The sequence below is a fragment of the Mustela erminea genome, chromosome 3 (genome assembly GCF_009829155.1).
Source record: "Mustela erminea isolate mMusErm1 chromosome 3, mMusErm1.Pri, whole genome shotgun sequence".
Lineage (NCBI taxonomy): Eukaryota > Metazoa > Chordata > Mammalia > Carnivora > Mustelidae > Mustela > Mustela erminea.
In genome coordinates, this window is record NC_045616.1 from 84,438,790 (window position 1) to 84,459,676 (window position 20,887).

General features: G+C 41.2%; 1 protein-coding gene across 4 annotated transcripts in view; it reads right to left on the bottom strand.

Annotated features, from left to right (window-relative positions):
- The window catches only part of ARHGAP26 (Rho GTPase activating protein 26), a 436,434-nt gene that overhangs the window by 63,157 nt on the left and 352,390 nt on the right, over positions 1-20,887 (bottom strand). For all 4 annotated transcript variants that reach the window (XM_032336318.1, XM_032336320.1, XM_032336319.1 and 1 more), the window contains exon 20: positions 11,389-11,542. In XM_032336318.1, the coding sequence (XP_032192209.1) occupies positions 11,389-11,542 (154 nt within the window). The remainder of the gene's footprint in view (positions 1-11,388; positions 11,543-20,887) is intronic.

Sequence of the window (20,887 nt, forward strand, 5' to 3'; positions counted from 1 at the left end):
AATCTCAAGCAGATTATGTGCTGAGTCCTGAGTCTGACAAGGGGCTTGATTTCATGATCCTGAGATCAAAACCTGAGCCGAAACCAAGAGTCAGACACTTAACCGACTGCACCACCCAGGTGTTTTATTTTAAAATTATCTCAGTGTTTTGATGTGGGTTGCTCTGTGTCACACCAGGATCAAAGAAACAAAAATAAACACTGAGTGTCTACTGCCACCACCAAAAGAAATCAATACTAAGGATTTGTTCATTGGTTAAGGGGATAGTCTAAGAGCAAACCAATTTTTGCTTAGTGAAAAAGGGAACCTTCTTTAAAAAAGATTTTATTTGAGAGAGCCCATGTGTAGGTGAGCAGAGGAGGGGCAAAGGGGAGAGGGATCTCAAGCAGACTCCACACGGAGGTAAGAGCCAGATGTGGCCCTAGAACACACAACCCTGAGAAAATGACCTCAGTTGAAACTAAGAGTCGGATACTTAACTGACTGAGCCACCCAGGCACCCCAGAAACCCAATTCTTATTAACCACTTAATGTAAGCCAGGTCAGTTTTGCTGGCAGTAACTCATCTGACCCTCACAACAACCCTGATAACAGGTCTTATTACTGATTATTTTTACTATTATCGTTACCATTTCACAAAAGAGGTTTAGCTCAGAGAGGACAAATAACTTGTCCAATTTTACAGTTAGGGAATAGCAGAGCCAAACCTTCACTACCAGGCCACATGGGCTTTTCCCTACACCAGATCTCAAAAGCTTTTCGTACACGATAGAACCCACGTCAGCCTTCAGAGAGCTATTTGTATCCCTAAGTTTATATATAAACTGCATCTGTTCTCCTGAATGACTGTTTCCCATAATGCCATCCATTATGAGAAATACATTTCCCCCCCTCAAAAGTAGAGTATTCATTTGGAAAAGCCTTTCCTCAACTGCGAAATACTGTTTTATGATGCTATAAGAGAAGTGTTGTAAAGAGCATGTTCTAAGGTCAAATATACATTTAGGAAATGTGGCATAACACATGCCCTTTTCGAATTCACAAGGGACATATGAATGGCACAAAAGTCCTCTAGACAAGTATCTGTGGAACTTTATTCAACTGAGAGCTCTTGCCTTTCCGCACCTGTCCCGCCCTCTTCCTGCCTCAGTTTGGGGAGTGCCAATTTAGAAGTCTCAAATATCCTGTACAAGTTGATGATCATCTAGCACTTTCCAAGCTGTTTTCCTGTCAATGCAAAGGTCTTGATCATCTCTTGTTACAAGCACAGTAGGTGTTCAATAAAAACATCTATTGGTTTAACTGATGCACCCAACTTATCTTGATTTGTGACAGGAAAGGCACTTTCAAAGCAGCAGGCTGGCTTCTGTGGGCCATTGAAAAGTGTAGCCCTGGTGAGATAACTGGGTTCCTCTATGAAGCAAACCCATCAGTCCTCAGCCTCAAATGTTGTGATTAACCTCAAAGACCAGGGACAGGGTGCTCTTAAGGCCCTCTATAATCAGCAATGCAGGAACAAACAGAGTGCCAGTGACGATACAGACTTGGTCCTGAAAGCATGACAGTGAGGTCAACCCTGTTTTTATTCTCATGGAAGTACACCCATTTAATGCACTATGCCTATGGTTCTCAGACTTCAGGATGTATCAGAATCACCTGCAGAGCTTGTTGAAACACAGAGGACTGGGTTTCTCCTCTAATGGGGCTGATCCAGTAAGTCTACAGTGAGGCCTGAGAAAGTATAGATCTAAAAGGCTCCCAGGTAATGCCAATGACAGTGGCACAGGGAGCACACTGAGAACACCACACTGGCTAAGACCTGCCTAGAAGACCAGTGTACCTGGAACCAAAGGAAGGGTACAGGAGATTCTTAATGCAGAGACGGAGCTAAAAACAAGATCCTAAGGCTATTTCCAACTAGAAATGTGTTCCTGGCTAAGTAAGTATCTGCCTTCCAGACTGACTAAAAAGGTTTAAAAGGCAGTACTTTAATTTGACTTTAATTTACTTGATTTAGGATCTAAATCTACCAATGAGATTCCCCCAAAGTATACGTGTAGGCAGAGAAACAATTCCTAATCTAATTCTAAGTGAGAAAAATGTCATTTTAAAGTTCCTTCAAAGTCCCTTTACAGGCATAATAGTGCTAAAAGCTATTCACAAAATATTAAGCCTATTTCCTCAAGATTCAGTAAAAAATTCAAGATTTACAAATGCCTAACACCTACTTATATATATAAAATGCAATGGCATAATGCAGTTGAGGGCAGCTAAATTCACAATACATTTTTTTAATTTTATTTTTTCAGTGTTCCAAGATTTATTGTTTATGTATCACACCCAGTGCTCCATGCAATACGTGCCCTCCTTAATTTATTTATATGTTTAATTAAAAACCAAGACTTTACTTAGCATCTACTGTATGTCATGATAAATTTGGATAATTGTTTTACATTATTTAGCAATATTAATTCATTTACAAAAAAAAAATACAGACCCTTTATGATGTTAGCTCATCAAGGGGGAAAGAAAACAACAATGTGTGTGAAGGAAAACATTTTTCCATTTGCGATTTCCACGCTGCTGGAAAACAGGGATGTGGGATGCGGCTAAGCCCTTGAACAGTGTCCCATCCCCGCCTCCTCCCATACCCCCTCTGCTGACAGGCTAGAGATCCAAGTGCCACTGACAGCCCTGGTGCTTGGGAAAGAAATCCTGCTGGGTCATGAAGTGTGAGGGCTGCCTTGAGCAATTTTTATGTTAAAAAAAATCCCTGCTAATCACCAAACACATTTATCCAATAAAAATCAGATGGGTCATCAGGAAGGAATCTCCACCCTCAACCAAGGGAGGCCAGCTGAGCTCCTGACTGGCGAAGGAGATCTTGGCTGGGGAATGGGAAAAGCTGACAGAAAGCCACTCAGAAAACAAGAACACAGGTCGCATCAGTGACAAGCTCTGAAGATGCCAAGGGGGCATACTTGGAGGAACTGTGGCCATGGTGGCCCTAGGAGACAGATGTGTAAGAGGGATGGCTTGGGGCTTGTCCAAGAAACAACCATGAACGAGCTGGCTGGAAGAACCATAGAGGTTATGAGGAGGAATGAGAAGAGGCAACTGATTCCTTGTGAAAAATAACTCTACTTTCAAATTATTTCCCAAGGTGAGGAATGCCATCAAGTTTTCAGGCAAAACAGAAGAGACCTTTTCTGCTTGGAGGTGGGTGAGAATCAGAATCCTCAGTCTAAGAGGAAAGATCCTCCTCCACAGAAAAGTGATTCAACCGCAGAGGAAAACTTCCTCTTTCAAATCCCTGCATTCCAAAGAATGACAAATCAAGATCATTGTAGTAAAAGCATATTGCCTGTTTGGGTGTAACTCTTTTGGCATGAAATAGCACTTAGAGGAGATAAAATTACTTTTAAAAAATTCCATTTATTATCACCGTTGAATGCATTTGTGATTCATTTGGTCTCAGTAAATAACAGCTATGCACACAGCTCAACTGTGTGGGACGTGGACGTTTCCAAATTGTTCAGCAATAGGCATGCCTAGTCCCCAGTTGGTCTTGGTTTAAAGCGGGGTAGCACCTGCCCCCAGAGAAGTTCCTCCTTTTCACTGATAACTCAATGACTGAACTGATAGGTCCAGTCTGGGATTCTCTGATTCCAGGTGGGAAGCTCATGGGGGAAGGTAAGGAGAAGAGCCTGGGACATTTCTCTGCACACAAGAGAGACATACCAAGGCTGAGAGGGTAGAGGGAGAGAAAGGGAATCTCTGAAAGGGAGGAGGACAAGAGGCCCCCCACAACAAAATTAACTGCTCTTCACAGATTCACAGTGCTAAACATATGAGGTAATGAAAGATGATCTCATTTATTCTTCCCAACTTTTTTTGAGGTATAATTTTTTTTTTTTTTGAGAAGGTGTAATTCCTGTTTTATAGATGGGGAAAGAACAGAAGGCAGAAAGAACTACAGCAGAAACTCTTTTTGTTTATCCCTGTACCTTCAGCATTTAGGATAATGCCTGGCCCACAGTAGGTGTTCAAATAGTATTTGTTGAATAAATGTTGAATGAATTAAGCAAAACACAAGTAAAATTTTGGAGATACCTCTAACGTTTTTCCCAGATTTTATCAGAGAGCAGCTGAATCAAATTCAGGAGCCAACAGTGCTTCAGAGAAACAACGCTGCCTGGAAGTAGGCCTTGTTTATCCTCTGAATTTCAGCGACTATTCTCTTGCCTCTCACTGGCCACTAAGAGGTAGAGGACGGTTGACTCTGGCATAGTCTGAAAGCATTTGGCATGTGCACATCTTTTAGGTCACCAGAAATAACTTGGAAATGTGTGTGTGTGTGTGTGTGTGTGTGTGTGAGAGAGAGAGAGAGAGAGAGAGAAGCGGAAAGGACAAGAAAAATTAGTTTTATTTATGGGACTACTGGGCAGTGAGTTATTTATTTTTTAGGGGTGGGGACCACTCAGGCAGGGAGAACTCCAAGCTTGGGTTCCTCCCATGGCTATAATCATCCTCCATCCTCCTAGCATGCTTTCCATCTTAATAAGCCTACCCCAGAAATCTGAAGAAAGCATTTACCTAGTAGTTTTTAACCTGAGGGAATTACTACAGTATTTTATGTCCAAGTGGGATGTCCCCTAATTTTTTTCTTTGCATTTGTTTACCTCCTTCTTAAAAATCACTATCTTCCAGAAAGAAATCTTCCAGATTTCTTCCAGAAATCACTAACTTCCACAAGGCCAACACCACTGGTCATTGTGGAGTGGAGAGTGATTTTTATTTTGTCAGTCCTTTCTAAGCACTCTTTGAAAAACTTCCGTACTTAGAGACAGGTCAGACCCACTTCTTCTGGCACAGGGAGCAGGGGATGGGCGCACTCAGGGCCAAGGTCGGGTACCAGCCAGTCTATGTCGGTGCCAGGAGTGAAACCTTGGCTTTCCTGCTTTCCATGCCACTGTTTAAGCTATCTTTCTGATTGCCTCAGTCGTTAGCTATGGGTTTTGTTTTGCTTCTTAATTTCTTAGAATCTCACTTATGAGTCATCTGCTTTCAAAGAAGATTCTGAAAATTGACAAGCTGGTGTCCATGCTGCCATTCTCTATGGTGAGAGCCTTTCCTACCCTTCCACCTTACCCAGGCAACCCTGCCCCCTCCCACAGCAGCTTGAGGATTCTGAGGTCACAAAAGCAGAGGCCTATGTCATTTAACTATTGCTGAATAAACTGACCTGAACTCAGTGGCTTAAAAAACCACTATGTATTATTTCTCATGGATCTGTGGGTTGAACAACAGCTTTTCTATTAGTCCTTCCTGGACTTACTCATGTGGCTGCATTCAACTGACGAGTGGTCCAGGGTTGGGCATGGCTGGGACAGCTGGGCTTCTCTCTCCAATAGTCTTGCATGCTGAAGGAGACTAGACTAGATTTTTTACATGGCTGCTAGATTCTAGGAAGATGAGATGGGAAATTGCAAGGCCTTGTGGCCTAGGCTTGGATGTTACACATGGTATCATTTGTACCACATTCTTTTGGCCAAATCAAAGCAGGAGATGAAGGCCAGCCTAGATCCAAGGACTCCACCTCTTCATGGGAGCTACAAAGATTTTGGCCATATGTCATCTATCATAGGCCTATAGCCAGGAGGTAAGGAGTGAAGCAGGCCAGTTGTGAGAAGATAGCCACCGTGGAGAACATCACTTGTTATCAAGTAATACACAGATTTAGGGTGGCCAAATCTTCTAACTTTTCAAAAGAAGTTGGAAATATAGATTAAAAAAATATATTAATTTTTTTAAAGCAGTTTTATGTTTACAGAAAAATGGCTCAAAATAACTCAGAGTTATTTCTCCCTGCTGCCTAAATTCCCCTGTAATTAACATCTTTCGTTAGTGAGGTACATTTATTAGTAATATTACATTAACTAACATTACTTACATTAGGATTCACTCTGTGTTCTATTGGTTTTATAGGTTTTGAAAACCAATAATATCTGGCATCTACTATTACACTGTCATACAGAATAGTACTGCTGCCCTAAAAATGCCCAGTGTTCCACCTATGCACCCTTCCTTCTCATGTTTTTACTGAGTCTATAGTTTTGTCTTTTCCGGCATGTCGTAGAGTTGGTATCACACCATGCTGTGGCATTTCACAGTGCCTTCTTTCACTTAATAGTCTGAACTCAAGCCTCATTCAAGTCTTCTCCTGACTTCATAGCTGTCTTCTTTTTATCACTGGATTATATTGCCTGGATGTACCACAGTTTGCTTATCCATTCACCTACTAAGGAACATCTTGTTTGCTTCCAAGTTTTGGCAATAACAAATAACAATAACAAATGAAGCAATAACAAATAAGCAATAACAAAGCTGCAGGTTTTTGTGTGAACTTAAGTTTTCAACTCATTTGAGTGAACATATTCAAGTATGACTGCTGGACTGTTGTATGAGAAATCTATGTTTAGCTTTGTAGAAAACTGCCTAATCATCTTTCAAAATGGGTGTCTGCTTTTGCATACCCACCAGCAATGCGTAAGAGTTCCTGTTGTTCCATATCCTACAGCACTTGGTGTTGTCACTGTTTTTTATTTTAGGCCTTCTAATAGGTGTACAGAGAGCTCTCATTGTTTTAATTTGCAATTCCCTGATGACACAAGATGTTGAGCATCTTTTCATATGCTTATTTGCATCTAAATATCTTCCTTGGTGAGGTGACTACCCAGATCTTTTGCCCAGTTTTTAATTGGGTTTTTTACATATTATTGGATTTTAAGCGTACTTTGCATATTTTGGAGACTGATCCTTTATCAGATATGAGTTTTGTAAATATTTTCTCTTATTCTGGACTTGGTTTTTCTTTCTCTTAATAATGTCTTTCACAGGGGCACCTGGGTGGCTCAGTGGGTTAAGCCGCTGCCTTCGGCTCAGGTCATGATCTCAGGGTCCTAGGATCGAGTCCCACATCAGGCTCTCTGCTCAGCAGGCTTCCCTCTCTCTCTCTCTGCCTGCCTCTCCGTCTACTTGTGATCTCTCTCTGTCAAATAAATAAATAAAATCTTAAAAAAAAAAAGAAAGAAAGAATGATATTAAAAAAAAAATAATGTCTTTCACAGAGCACAAGATTTAACCACAGTGAAGTTCAACTTAAAAATTTTTTCTTTCAGGGATCATGTACCTAGTCATTGACAAACCCACAGTCACCTATGGATTCCCTTATATCACCTAGAATTCTAGTTTTGCATTTACATTTCAGTCCAGAATCCATTTTAAGTTAATTTTTTGAAAGGTGTCAAATCTATATCTAGGTTTTTTTTTTTTCCCATGTGAATGTCTAAAGTTATTCAGCACAAAAGGTTGGTTTATACTTTAAAATTGGGGGGGCACCTAGCTGGCTCAGTTGGTGAAGCAAGCAGCTCTTGATCTTGGGGTTGTGAGTTCAAGCCCCACAGTGGGTATAGAGATTGTATAAATAAGTAAAGAAAGAAATGTGGTTTGTTGTTATTATTATTATTTTTTAGTGGTACTGGTAGGGGAGGAAAGAAGCTTCCCCTTTACCAACACATACGTTGTGTTGTCTGTAGGCTGTTTTTCTCCATCGTGGATCATCTTTGCCTCACCTGCTATGAACTTCATCCATCCATATTAATCTATTTAATCTTACTTAACACCAACCTTACATTTTCACTATCCAGTTTTTCCAATATTCTGACTGGTGCATGTACTCAACATGATCAGTTAATGGTTGGTGAACTCTAAAACCACTTATGAGCTATAAATCCCATTTAGCACTGCCATATACCACTGTCCTTTCTCCTTAGCCAGACTACAAACTCATGGCGAGGCCAGGAATCCTCCTGTTCTCATTTACCCCTGGTAGCCTAGCAGACATCTGGGCACAAAATAGGTCAGCAATATTTGTTGACAATTTTAGACTACCTGGGCTTTGGTCCGGACTTACCAAGTGTCTTTGATCTTAAAGAGGGATGGCTACGCTTTAGGAAGTCCAGCTGAGGACCTGCCAAAATGGAAACCCTGCAACCTTACCCTGCCATGGCCAGAACAGTACATCTCTAATTTTGATGCCCGATTTAGCATTATGCCCACACAAACAAGAGGGTCCTGATCTCCTTAGCGAATTAGGAAAGATTTACCAATGAGACAGCAAACTGTGGTCTCTAAAGTACCGAAGGATGCTGAGTCACAAAGCATGTTCCTTTCATTAAGATGGTTACATGATCGTAATGACCACTCCAGTCATTTTGAAAACAATGAAAAACAAATGAATGAAATAAAAAGGAGAACGGACTGTTTCTTGTGACTGGTTCCCTACCTCATGCCCAATTAATAATCAAAGTAATAATAATCCCCCACCATCTGACTGTGTTTTCTGTTTTCATCTGCATCGTTAAGTATTCCCACTCAAGGATCTCTGTGTAAGTCAAAGTGAACAATGATAGAGGGAATGAAAGTGTCCAGTACTGAGGTTGAGACCCCAGTGGTCTCCGATGGTTGTAACTGAGCCCAGTCACCATGGCTTACTGTGTTCCCAGACCTCTCAGAATTCGTTTTCTATAGCCAAATACTGCAGCGTCTCTTTCCCAGGACCACCTAGCTTCTGTCAATGGCCCACCCAAGCAACTGTAGGCAGAAAAAAGAAGGGAGGCACAAACTTGGATATGGCGCATTCAGGGCCTTGGGTCTCAGAAATGGTCGGCAAAACTCCCGCAGAGCTCACGGCGCCTTGGGGGTGGGCCTCGGTGAGGCTGTGGCAAACTCTGGCATCAGTGCCAGCAGCAGCACTCCTTCTGCCTCAGGAGCAGCCTGGGGTTCAAGACTCACAGGTGGCAGTCAGGTGTTCACTCAGCCTGGAAGGACAGCAGACGTTTTGGCAATATCTACTACCCTACCTCCAACTTTCCTTGAAAGTCAAAGTACAACTGTTCCTGGCATCACTCTTCCTGCCCTGGGGATGCCTCCAAATTCTGGAGCAGACAAGGACGGTCCCTATGGATGGGGGTCACTGGCAGAGTGACCCCCAGTGTCTTATGTAAAACAAATCACATCTAGACAACTGAAAAACAAAAACCTCAAGTCCCCTCTTCTAGGACCTGTTTAAAAGACAGTGTCCTGCAATTGCACTAGTGGGTATTTACCCCAAATGTTCATAGTACCCCAATGTTCACAGCAGCAATGGCCACAGTCATCAAACTGTATAAAGAGTCAAGATGCCCTTCAACAGATGAATGAATAAAGAAGATATGGTCCATATATACAATGGAATATTATGCCTCCATCAGAAAGGATGAACTTTTGTATCAACATGGATGGGACTGGAGATTATGCTGAGTGAAATAAGTCAAGCAGAGAAAGTCAATTATCATATGGTTTCACTTACTTGGCGAGTGTAAGGAATAACACGGAGGATATAGGGAGATGGAGGAGAAGTGAGTTGGGGGAGACAAACCATGAGAGACTATGGACTCTGAGAAACAAACTGAGGGTTTTTGGTTGGGGTGGGTGAGCCTAGATATTAAGGAGGGCATGTATTGCATGGAGAGCATGTATTGCATGGAGCGCTGGGTACGGTGCATAAACAATGAATCCTGGAACACTGAAAGATAATGAAATCACAAAAATAAATAAATAAATAAAGACATTGCCCTCTTTTGTATCATCTAGCTACCAAAGCAGCTTCCTTAGACATACCATACTCAGTGGTAACTCAGGGGGCTCCCAGCTGCTAAAAACAAAGATGAAAGAGGGGCCAGTCAGGTAAGCATCTGGGTGGTTCAGTCAGGTAAGCATCTGCCTTCGGCTCGGGTCATGATCATGGATGGAGTCCTGGGATCAAGCCCCACACTGGGCTCCCTGCTCAGCACAGAATTTGCTTCTCCCTTTCCCATTGCCCCTCCCCACTGCTCTTTCTTTCTCTCTTGCTCACTTTGTTTCTCTCAAATAAATAAATAGAATCTTAAAAAAAAAAAAAACCACCAAAATTAAAGACCATTAAATGGTATTGCTGGCTAATATCAGAGGACAGTAAGCAACCTGGGCTAGAAATTCAACCTTGCTCATGCTGAGCAGCAATTAACATCAGTAACTGACAGATACAGAAGTTTAAACAAAATGGGGGATAAAAAGAGAGATATAAAAGAAACCAGAATCTTCTTTAAGTCGAGGAAAGCAGGTAAAGGAGTGCTTGACAAAGCCAGACAATGAGGGATGGAGACTCCATACGCAAGTCTCACCATGGAGAAGCAGAAGAGCCTTAAGCAAAAAGAGTTTTCGCAGTACATAATTTCATCTTATGTTACAGTTTTCATTTGCAGTAGAAGTACTCCCTAAGTCCATTTTAGAGTTCTTCTCCCCCTATGCCTTAATATCCCTGAGTTTCTTCTAAGGAAAAAATTGTTGGTCCCATTTTGCAGATCTGTAAATATCTTATAGAGATAGAATGGCAGGGTGTAACCACACAACCACCACCCGGAGATGGGCAGGAAAAATGACTGCCCTGAAGACAATCTGTGGCTGAACTTCGAACTATTTTCACTAGAGAAAGGCAAAGTCAATTCTGCTCTTCCGAAGTCTTATACAACCGCAGCCCGAGAGTCCAGCTGTTCTGGTCATGGCCTTACATTCTTTCTGCAAAGACTCTAGTTGACAAGATTTATTTGGTGGTCTGAAGAAGCATGCTAAGCAGTGTGGGAGGAAACCACAAGGGAGGACTTTCTGGCCCTAGCACAGTGAATCTAGTTTCTGTGGAGGATTAGACAAGCAGCCCCAAGCTGCCTGTCTCGGTTATGGGTGCTTATCACCCAAGGGTGAAGCAACAAAGGTTCTTCTCTTTTCTAATCTCTGGTATGTCAACCCAGTTATGCTAAGGTTTGAGGATCTGAACACTGTAAGGGCTACTGGAGGGCTTTTCTTTCTAGAAGTGGACACAGAGGTAGCACTGGACATATTCCACATCATTAGGGAGAAGGGAAACCAAGACAACATAAATGAGTGAAACAGACTTGGCTACTGATCTCCTGAGTTGCTACAGTGCCTGCATGTTTTATAAAACTAAAAGAAACCGCTTTTCATGCCCAGCAGCCAGCACAGTCAATAGCCATCACCAAAGCCATCTCAGTAGGAGGGTAAATCAAAGATCACCAAGGCCAAGAAGCAGTATGTTAAGAATAATGATTCCCCTCTGAGATGATGATGCTCAAAAAATCCACAACAAACTAGCCAAGCTCCACATTTAGAAAGAAGGTTAGAATCATGTTCACAGCACAATGCTCAAAGTCAGATGGGGCCAGAGCATAAAGTCCGGCGGGATGGTTGAGCAAAGCCCTACCGTGGAAGGCAGTCAGAAATCGTACTTACAGTGAGTTGGGCCGGATGGGTTTGAGCACATCCAGGTCTGGGTCACTAGAGTTCATGTTGGGCTGTAAGCTGCTGCTGGAATTAAGGATGCTATTTGCATTTGATGAGACAACAGATTCCAAACTGGAGTTGATGATGCTGTTTCTTTGTTCCTCTGGAGAAAAATAAGGCCAAAAACCCCATATTACTATTATTTCATAGGAATAGTTTGTTTCAACATATATAAAAATCTACCAAACCACATACCCTCCCCAATGTCCATAATCCCACCCCCTTCTCTCAAACCCCCTCCCCCCAGCAATCCTCAGTTTGTTTTGTGAGATTAAGAGTCACTTATGGTTTGTCTCCCTCCCAATCCCATCTTGTTTCATTTATTCTTCTCCTACCCACTTAAGCCCCCATGTTGCATCACCACTTCCTCATATCAGGGAGATCATATGATAGTTGTCTTTCTCTGCTTGACTTATTTCGCTAAGCATGATACGCTCTAGTTCCATCCATGTTGTCGCAAATGGCAAGATTTCATTTCTTTTAATGGCTGCATAGTATTCCATTGTGTATATATACCACATCTTCTTGATCCATTCATCTGTTGATGGACATCTAGGTTCTTTCCATAGTTTGGCTATTGTGGACATTGCTGCTATAAACATTCGGGTGCATGTGCCCCTTTGGATCACTACGTTTGTATCTTTAGGGTAAACACCCAATAGTGCAATTGCTGGGTCATAGTGGTTTGGTGAGTGCTGTGAAGTGTGTAAACCTGGTGATTCACAGACCTGTACCCCTGGGGATAAAAATATATGTTTATAAAAAATTAAAAAAAAAAACCAATAATGAGAATGGATTGAGATCTCAGCAAAGCTCAGATGAAGACATACGAAAGATAAGATTTACAGGTTTGAAAGGAAGACGAACAGGTGACTTGCAACTTTGGAGCAAACCCACCTCTGCTCAGCCTGAAGGGTCAGACCAGGCATTTTCCAAAGAGTGACCCTACCACTGCACCATAAATTTTGTGTCTTCTTTTATGACTGGCAGATGGGCAGAACATAGAGTAGCCTTCAGAGAGCCCTTGTATTTTGGTTTCTGCAACATTCACCTTTTATTCTAAAACTCCTGTCCCCAATATGGTCTTAATTGTCAAGACCCTGTCCTACCTCCAACTCTATAGCACCTCACCATAAAATATCTACTACTTGGTCATCAACATCCTTATTGACTCTGCAGTCTACACTCCTGACCCCTCCCAAGACAAACCCTCCTGGGTTGCCTCCAGCTCCATGTAGCTGATGTCTAGTTTCAAGTCAGTTCTTTAAATAATAGATCTATAAGGGCTACAGAGTTGTCTGTATATTAAAAAACCGAGTCCATGGTCTACGTAGTCACATTAATGCTTGGAGAGTATTACTAAGCGTGGAAGGAGGAAACCTGAGTTCTCTTCAAGACTCCACCCCTGTCTGACTGAGTGGCCTCAGGCAGTTTTCACTCTGTTTCTTGGCTAATGCATCTACAAAATGGGGAGAATGAGAACTGCCTTGCACAGCTCAAGGAGTTCATAAGGATCAAGTGGGTTCATATGCAAGAATGCATTTTGTAAACTTCAGAAGACTGTTCAAAGTCAAGAGCTTTCTGTTTCTTTCCATCTTTAAAACTTGGAACCATGTGCTGAAGAAAACATTTTTGGGATAATTTAGCTAAATGGCACAGGAACACTGCTGTAGCAAAATAGCAGAGACTTGGAATGTCATTCTTGTCCCACATTCATTACAGATACACCATAATGAAATCAGCTGATGCTGTGGGCAATCAATTCACGTCTCAGGAAACCCAGCCTATGTGGGTTACTCCTCACTGGACCTTTGAAACAAGCTGGAGATATACCATGTCCCTAAGACAGACTAGACTCACTGACATGGTAGTTCAGAGGGTGATATTTGAATTCTTCTGGCAATAAAGGGGGTGATGTAATTAAAAAAAAAAAAACAAAACTTTTCCATTTGTACTAGTCATGTGCATAAAAATTTATCATGCTTATGCAATGATGTTAGAGTAATCTTTACATTTAATACACACACACACACACACACACACACACACAACCCCAAACACCCCAACACCCCTAATATCTTGGCAAATTCTCTATGCCATGCTAAAATCCTATAGAAGAGTCAAAAACTCCATGAGGCTATTGGGAGATTTCTCAACTCTTAAGTAGATTTTGAAAAAAGTAGATTATTAACTTAATTCCTGGGATTCCAAACAGGAACAACAAAGAAAGAGAAACCAAAAGAGTTACAATGCACCCAGATGTAGGCAAACTAACAAGGACTTTGAATGGGAACTTGCTATCAGGAAGAAAAACAACTCTAAAATTACATAATTAGGGGATCACTGAGAAAATGGATATGCCACTTACCAGTATGAATCAGTGCAAACTTTCCTTTGCACAAAATACTCATGTTGAGATTTCTGAAAAAGACTGAGAAGCCCAAGACCACCATACAGGAAAGGGCACGCAACATACTTCTCTGGGGTTCAATGAAGACAATTTCTGCTTCCCAGGGAAGGAGAGGTGAATAGTTTTATTAACTCTAGTCTGAAGCCAACTTTTTTGCATGATGTAATTCTCTGAATTCATAGGAAACCTAAGAGTATAACCACAGCTCATATTTCTCCTGTGATTATATTTACTTGCCCTTAAGAGGAATATGATTCTATAAGTTAAAAACAACACCTTGCTAAAAACATGTTAGTTTTTCTAAAATATTATTGGGACTTTTTTTCCCCCCTGACTTACTATACATTAGAAAAAGAGATGGAAGTTTCTTCAATTTTCATCTATTCAATGAAGGCTCAGTGAGTACCAAACACATTCCCAGATAATGAACACCCTTACACTAATTCCTAGGTGTTTTATTCAGATGTATACTAGAATATTTATTAGTAACTTACACATACTTATTTGTTCATATGTCTACCTTCCTTGGTAGACTAGGAACAACCTAAGATTGAACATGTGACAGATAAAGCTTTGAAATAACAACTGAAAAAAAATTAGATAAAGATGCTTTCCTTTACATAATAACACTTTATCAGAATCCTAACTTCATATAAGAATCTGATTCTGTAAATGGGATTTGGGTAAAATTTTTGAGACCATATCTTCTGTTACAGTATTACAGACTGGCTTTCTCCATGAGCTAAGCAAAGAACACTGCTGCATATGGAAGCTGACATTTGTCTGAAATGAACCCACACAAGAATGAGGACGGGGTGGACAATGAGAGCCCAACCCTGCCTGGCCTAGAAAGGCCATAAAAATTAAATGGGTGGCTACCCCCAAACTGAACTCGAGGATTTCTAGCATTTCATTCAGTGGAGGACACTAGAACTCTTTTTTAGGAAGTAAATCCTTTTTGAGATTCTATTTTGACAATACCTAAATAGAGATTTAGGTATTGTGGGCCTGATACATATGGCAAAATCTCTAACAAAATGACAACAAGAGCACAAGATCAAGGAAAGGTGTCTTTGTCCAAAAAGAAAAAACACAAAAAAATTAATCATAAAATTTCATAGTTTTGCAGTCAAGATGACCAAATATATATCTAAAGAGTCAGACTCTTTACCGGTATGACTCAATGGGCCACATGATAAGGAAATCTGGAAACCTGGCACTCTCGGACTGTAAGACCACCACAGCTTTATTGGACATGAGACCACAAATAGCGAGACTGAGAACATCTAGGCAGATAGGTTTCTGAGCTGAAATGCTGACAATCCCTACTGAGGGTGAGCAGGGCAGTGAGAGTCATTCCAGAGAAGAGGTGGAGAGTAAAATCCACAGCAACTCACATGTTTTAGTGGTATGGTAAACTATACCAAGACAAATTCTAAAGCATTTGGCATGAATTAAGAAAAAAAGAGAACATGATTCAGTAATGTCAAACAGGGGGATCTTTGTCAGGTGGGCAGATGAGTACTTTCCCTAACAGCAAAACATAAAGAGAACAGGCAGCCTAAAACATTATTAAAAAAAAAAAATTAAATTAACCAAATTGTTCCAATACCAGACCTGGACTTCTCAGAGACATTGATGATTCAAACCAGGTCTGGCATCCTCATCAGAAGGTATAAGAGACTGATGACAATTACATTGCTGAAGAAAAGGAAATTATAGGCTAGGGGACTGAATAAGAAAAACAACAACAGTTATGAGTCAAAGCAAAAGGATCACAGAGAACCACTTAAATGACCAAAAGAGAAAGAATGTCCACAACTCAGGAGTATTCCTAAACTGGATGAAGTTAGTGGGGATCCTTGGTTTCTACAAACATGTTTGTCAACAAGAAACTCTCTTCATTTTAGTCACAGAAGACAAGAGCTCAGAAGCAAGGAAATGATAAAATAAATCCCCCAGCAAATGTAAACATGTATGGGTAAGTGATGAATGTTTTCTTGAACACAGTTTCTATGAAGAGTGATAAACTAGATGTGGTGCTAGTGCTGAGATATGCAAACTACTCAGGGCAGGGGCACGTATGCCCATACAGAATACCTCGAGCATCTGTTACAGTGACCTGCGAGGTCGGCATCAGTCACACGTTCATGGCACCCGGCCCATGTATAATATACACTAAAGCTCCATGAATGGTTACAAGACAAATAATAAATATAAGGTGACAATAAGCAATGAAAATGTATTCTGCTAGCACAGAAAGAGGTAGTTCCGAGTGACTGAATTTTCCAGGTGGTTCAGACAGGGACCACTAATGTCCTTGAAACCAAAGTAATGGTTACAGTGGGCAGAGTCTGTGTTTTTTGTACAAATCAGGAGTGGAAAAATATGACTATGCAACCAAATCACTGCAACTAAAAAAAGAAAGCCACAGAATAATTTTGGTGATATTGTACTTGTTCTGGGGGTTGCCATGGAAATCTGGGAGCTAAGCAACTTCACTTTCCTTATTTACCAAGTGACTCCTGCTCACTCTAATGACAATCCCTCCCCATCCCCACACCCCGCCCCCCCCCCATACAAAAGGCAGGGTCTCTGTTTATCACAGAACCCAGAAACAAGGCCAGGAATGTGCATGCAGAACCAAACCGAATTCACATGTCTCGGCAAGCCTCAACACTCTAGCCCACTGAATACCTAGAGTGGAGGATAAATAGGAAACACAGACTTGCAACGTAACTTCAGGGGAGGTTTCCCACCATGCACGGACGTCCGTCAGAATACGGACTAACATCATCTTTCCATGATGTCTGAGACTAGCTGTCAAAAAGAGGGAAGAGAAATGTTCTTTAACAGCAGCTCATGATGCCTCACAGAGCCCTAAGGAGGGAACATGCTCTCTACATGATCAAACAGGGAGGAAAGGGAGTTACCAGACTGACGGAAGTTCTGGAAAGACACAGGCTTGAGACAAAAAATATTAAGACAAAAGCAAAATACCCAGAGGCTTTCCCTTGCTGTGGTACGGAGAGAGGTGTACTTTCTCCTGCTTATTAAAGTTTTGCAATGAAGTCTGTAATGTATCATCTTGACAAGATAGGATGATAATAGAATGGCAGCTTAATGAATTTTGCAATAAAAAATGATGAGTGCACAGCAATTTCTGAGTTTACCATCTCTGGGAAACACCCAAGTACATGAGAAGCTTGGAAACAGATTTTCTGAAGCAGTATTTTTTTTTTCTCCGTAGTTTTCGTTCCTGATAATAGTGGCGTGCCAAGCCACACTAAAATCTGAGGTGGAATGATTTCGTGTTGACCCAGCGTCAGTCCCTATGATAAAAATAATCTCAAAAAGCAGTTTGAGCAATGTGTTTGGGCACATAAAAACAGTTTGGGCAATGTTTCAAAAAAGAGTCTTAAAAAAACAGTTTGGGCGATGACGGACTAAACAGTGAATTGATAAGTGAAAAATGTGGTCAAATTGCTGTTCCGACCATAGGATATACTACATAATATTAGAACTTTTGGCAGGTTGTCTTCAAAAACACTACCAATTTTGGTACCACGTGGAGTGACTGACTGACTTCCTTCTCATGGTGCTCATAAAAAACCCTTCTCTTTGCAAAGGGGAAAAAAATGCCAATAAAACTGGATTTCATGAGGGAACGGGGAATCACTGCGGCTGGCGCAGGGCTGAAATGATTCACAGGAAAGAGGCACAGAGGCACAACAGGGAAGCCCATCCCCGAAACAACACCATTTCAAAAACCACAATGTAGAAACATACCCCTACCTAATGGCTGAACAGGGAGTTAAACAATCAGAGTTAAATACATACTCTGCTACTTATAACATAGCCTTCTTTTCCATCTGAGAACTTGCCTTCTAGTAGGGATGTTCTTCCTTAAGTCTCTGGTTCCCAGGTGAGTGAGGGAGACTTCTATAGACTGCTTACATTATTGCTCATTAAAAAGAAAAAATTATATATTTACTTATTTTTATACCACGACTCACTGCAAAGTGGGCTTGAGATAGTATATAAAATGTGTGAAAAGGCCATTTGATTTTAATAATATAAAAATCAGTCAATATATAATAAATATACATTCCTCTCTAATTTAGAAAGTACAGAAAAGCATAAAAATATTCTATATGTATTTTGTTGTGTAAATGTCTAGTTGTTTTTCTATACACAGAAAAATACACACATATATATTTTCTTTTAACAGAATGGTATAACACCAAAACAATATTGAGTAACCTGTTTTGTTTACTAACTGATAAAGCCAGACACATAAGACCGTAATATACTTTTTTTCATTTCATGATCTACCTTGAACTTTTTTCTTGCCATTAGCTTTCCAGGGCATCATTTTTTAAATGGCCACATCAACTATGTCATTTTCAGTCACATATGGTAACTAAGTATAATTAAGCCAAGAGCCACATGATACCTTAGTCTGTGGGGCAGTAAGAATCCATGTGGATAAACGTGTCTCCTGCCAAAACAAACAGGTGTGTCCAAAGTACCCAGGATCTGCAGAGGCAAAACCTGAGAACAGGCACATGCTGCAGCCTTGAGCACTTGGAGAAAGGCATTATGTAAGCCTCTGAATAATATGAATTCCCAGTTATTTTTCAACAAGGAAGACACAAATGGGTATATGAGTTGAATTCTTAACCTCTCACTGGGTCTGTCTGGGAGAGGGTCCAGGATGAATTAAATGCACTAAAAGAATTAATGACAGCTATAATCCCAGTAGCTAGTTGGTGTGATCTGTGTTAAAACAAAGCCCAAGAATCTATTCCCACCTCCCAGCCCCAGCAATGCTGTACAACTCATCCCAGCTGCTGATGTATTTGAATTCAAGCAGCAAATCAGCTCTCTCTGGGGCCAGGTGACTCTGCATTCCTCTCACATATGGGCCTCTTTTTTGGAATCTGCTGGATCCAGAGGGGGAGCAATTTCCTTAGCAAAATGTAATGTAAAACTATAGTCTGATGATAACCATCACAGTTGTAGCTAATGTTTATTAGGTGCTTACTAAGTTCTAGGTGCAGTATCAAGTACATGACATGCACTTACACTGGCTTACTTAATCATGGTAACTGCCCTCCAAGGAAGCTGTTCTTAGTGACTGATTTTACAGATGAGCAAATGGAGGTTCAGAAAGGGAAAGTAATGCATTCCAGTTCTCAGGGCTGCTAGGTGACAGAGATGGCACTGAAACAATGCAGCCTGACTGCAGAACCCCTGCTTTCCAACACCACACCAGGCTGCCGCAAACCTCAACAGAGTCAAAGAGATGTTCTGGTAGTGACAGAAATGAGCAACCTTGACTGTTTGCCCTTCCCCCCAAGCCTGTGTGTCTCTCACTTTAGAAGCATTAGCACTATGGACTCTGAAAAACAATCTGAGGGTTTTGAAGGGACGGGGGGTGGGAGATTGGGGTACCAGGTGGTGGGTATTATAGAGGGCACGGATTGCATGGAGCACGGGGTGTGGTGCAAAAATAATGAATACTGTTATGCTGGAAATAAATAAAAAAAAAAAAAGAAACACACACACACACACACAAAAAAAAAAAAAAAAAGAAGCATTAGCATCAGCAAAGCATTCTTTAAAATACAGATGCCAGGGTCCCTGGGTGGCTCAGTTGGTTAAGCATTTTACTCTTGATTTTGGCTCAGGTCATGATCTCAGGGTTGTGGGATCAAGCCCCATGTCTGGCTCCACACTCAGAGTAGAATTTGCTTGAGATTCTCTCTCTCTCCCTCTGCCCCTTCCCCTGCTCTCTCTAATAAATAAATAAATAAATATTTTTTAAAAAATACAGACACCTGACCTCTAGTCAAGACCTCCTGATTCAGAATATACCAAGGAGGAGGAGGAGGAGGAGGAGATCATGCATCTGTATTTTTAATAAGCTCCTTACAATGTTCAAATGCACACTAAATCTAAGAATTACTGTTCCAAGAAACATGTTTCAACACCTTGGTCTAAGTACTAAAAATCTGAGACAAAAATCGGTGATAAATGTCACTTTGTATCTCTTAGAAGATTACTATTTTTTTATGTCACTTTGTAATCTCTTAGAAGATTATTATTTTTTTTCTCAAGTAGGCTCCATGCCCCAACGTGGAGCCCAACACAGGGCTTGAACTCAAACAACCCTGAGATCAAGACCTAAGCGGAGATCAAGAGTTGGATGCTTAATACATTGAGCCACCCAGACGCCCCTCTTGAAAGAACTTTAAAGGGGACAAGACCCGGTTGCTGGTCCTCTCTAATCCTTCTGGCTCCACCTTCTGCAGTTGTCCAGAAAAAGTATAGCTTCTATGTCAGTAGCTTTCATCTAGATATACCGCTCCCATTTCTGCTATATGATGTATCCATGTGGCAACTTGGAGATTAAATGTAATTTCCCTTGCTACCATTCATCTGGCAACACAATTGAAAAGCCCTGTTCCATCTGCTCTGAGGTGATCACAAATGAGAGTGACTACCTTGGCCCAGCAAATTAAAGGCACTGCTGAATGCATACTGCTCTCTGCATAGTTAAGGCTAGATGTGGAGGGGCTGCTGCCTGCTGGTACGCATACTGAGGAGTCCATTCAGGATGGTTCGAGTGCCCCCATGGTACTACTGGATGCTAGGAGATGCTAGGACAGATGGCTTTTACTGCTTCTGTAATTCAGTCTAACCAAATTTTCACTTCCATGGCTGAGGAACTGACACAGGCACCCTTTTGAAGACAACCTGGCATGGGGAACAGACACCACCTGGGTACAAATTCCTTGCCTGCCCTTCACCAGCTGTGTGACCACTGAACCTCTGGAGCCTGAGTTAACCTGTTTGTGAAATGTGGTTCCTGAGAACCTACCTCACTGGGTGATGGTCAGTTGTGAGAATGAAGTAAGATAGTAATGTGCTTAGGCTGCTTGCCATGTTAGATGAGGTATAATAATTTTAATTTTTATTGCTGTTATTACTGAATGAGTCTCAGACCTAACTTGGTCTCAAGGTTCTGATTCA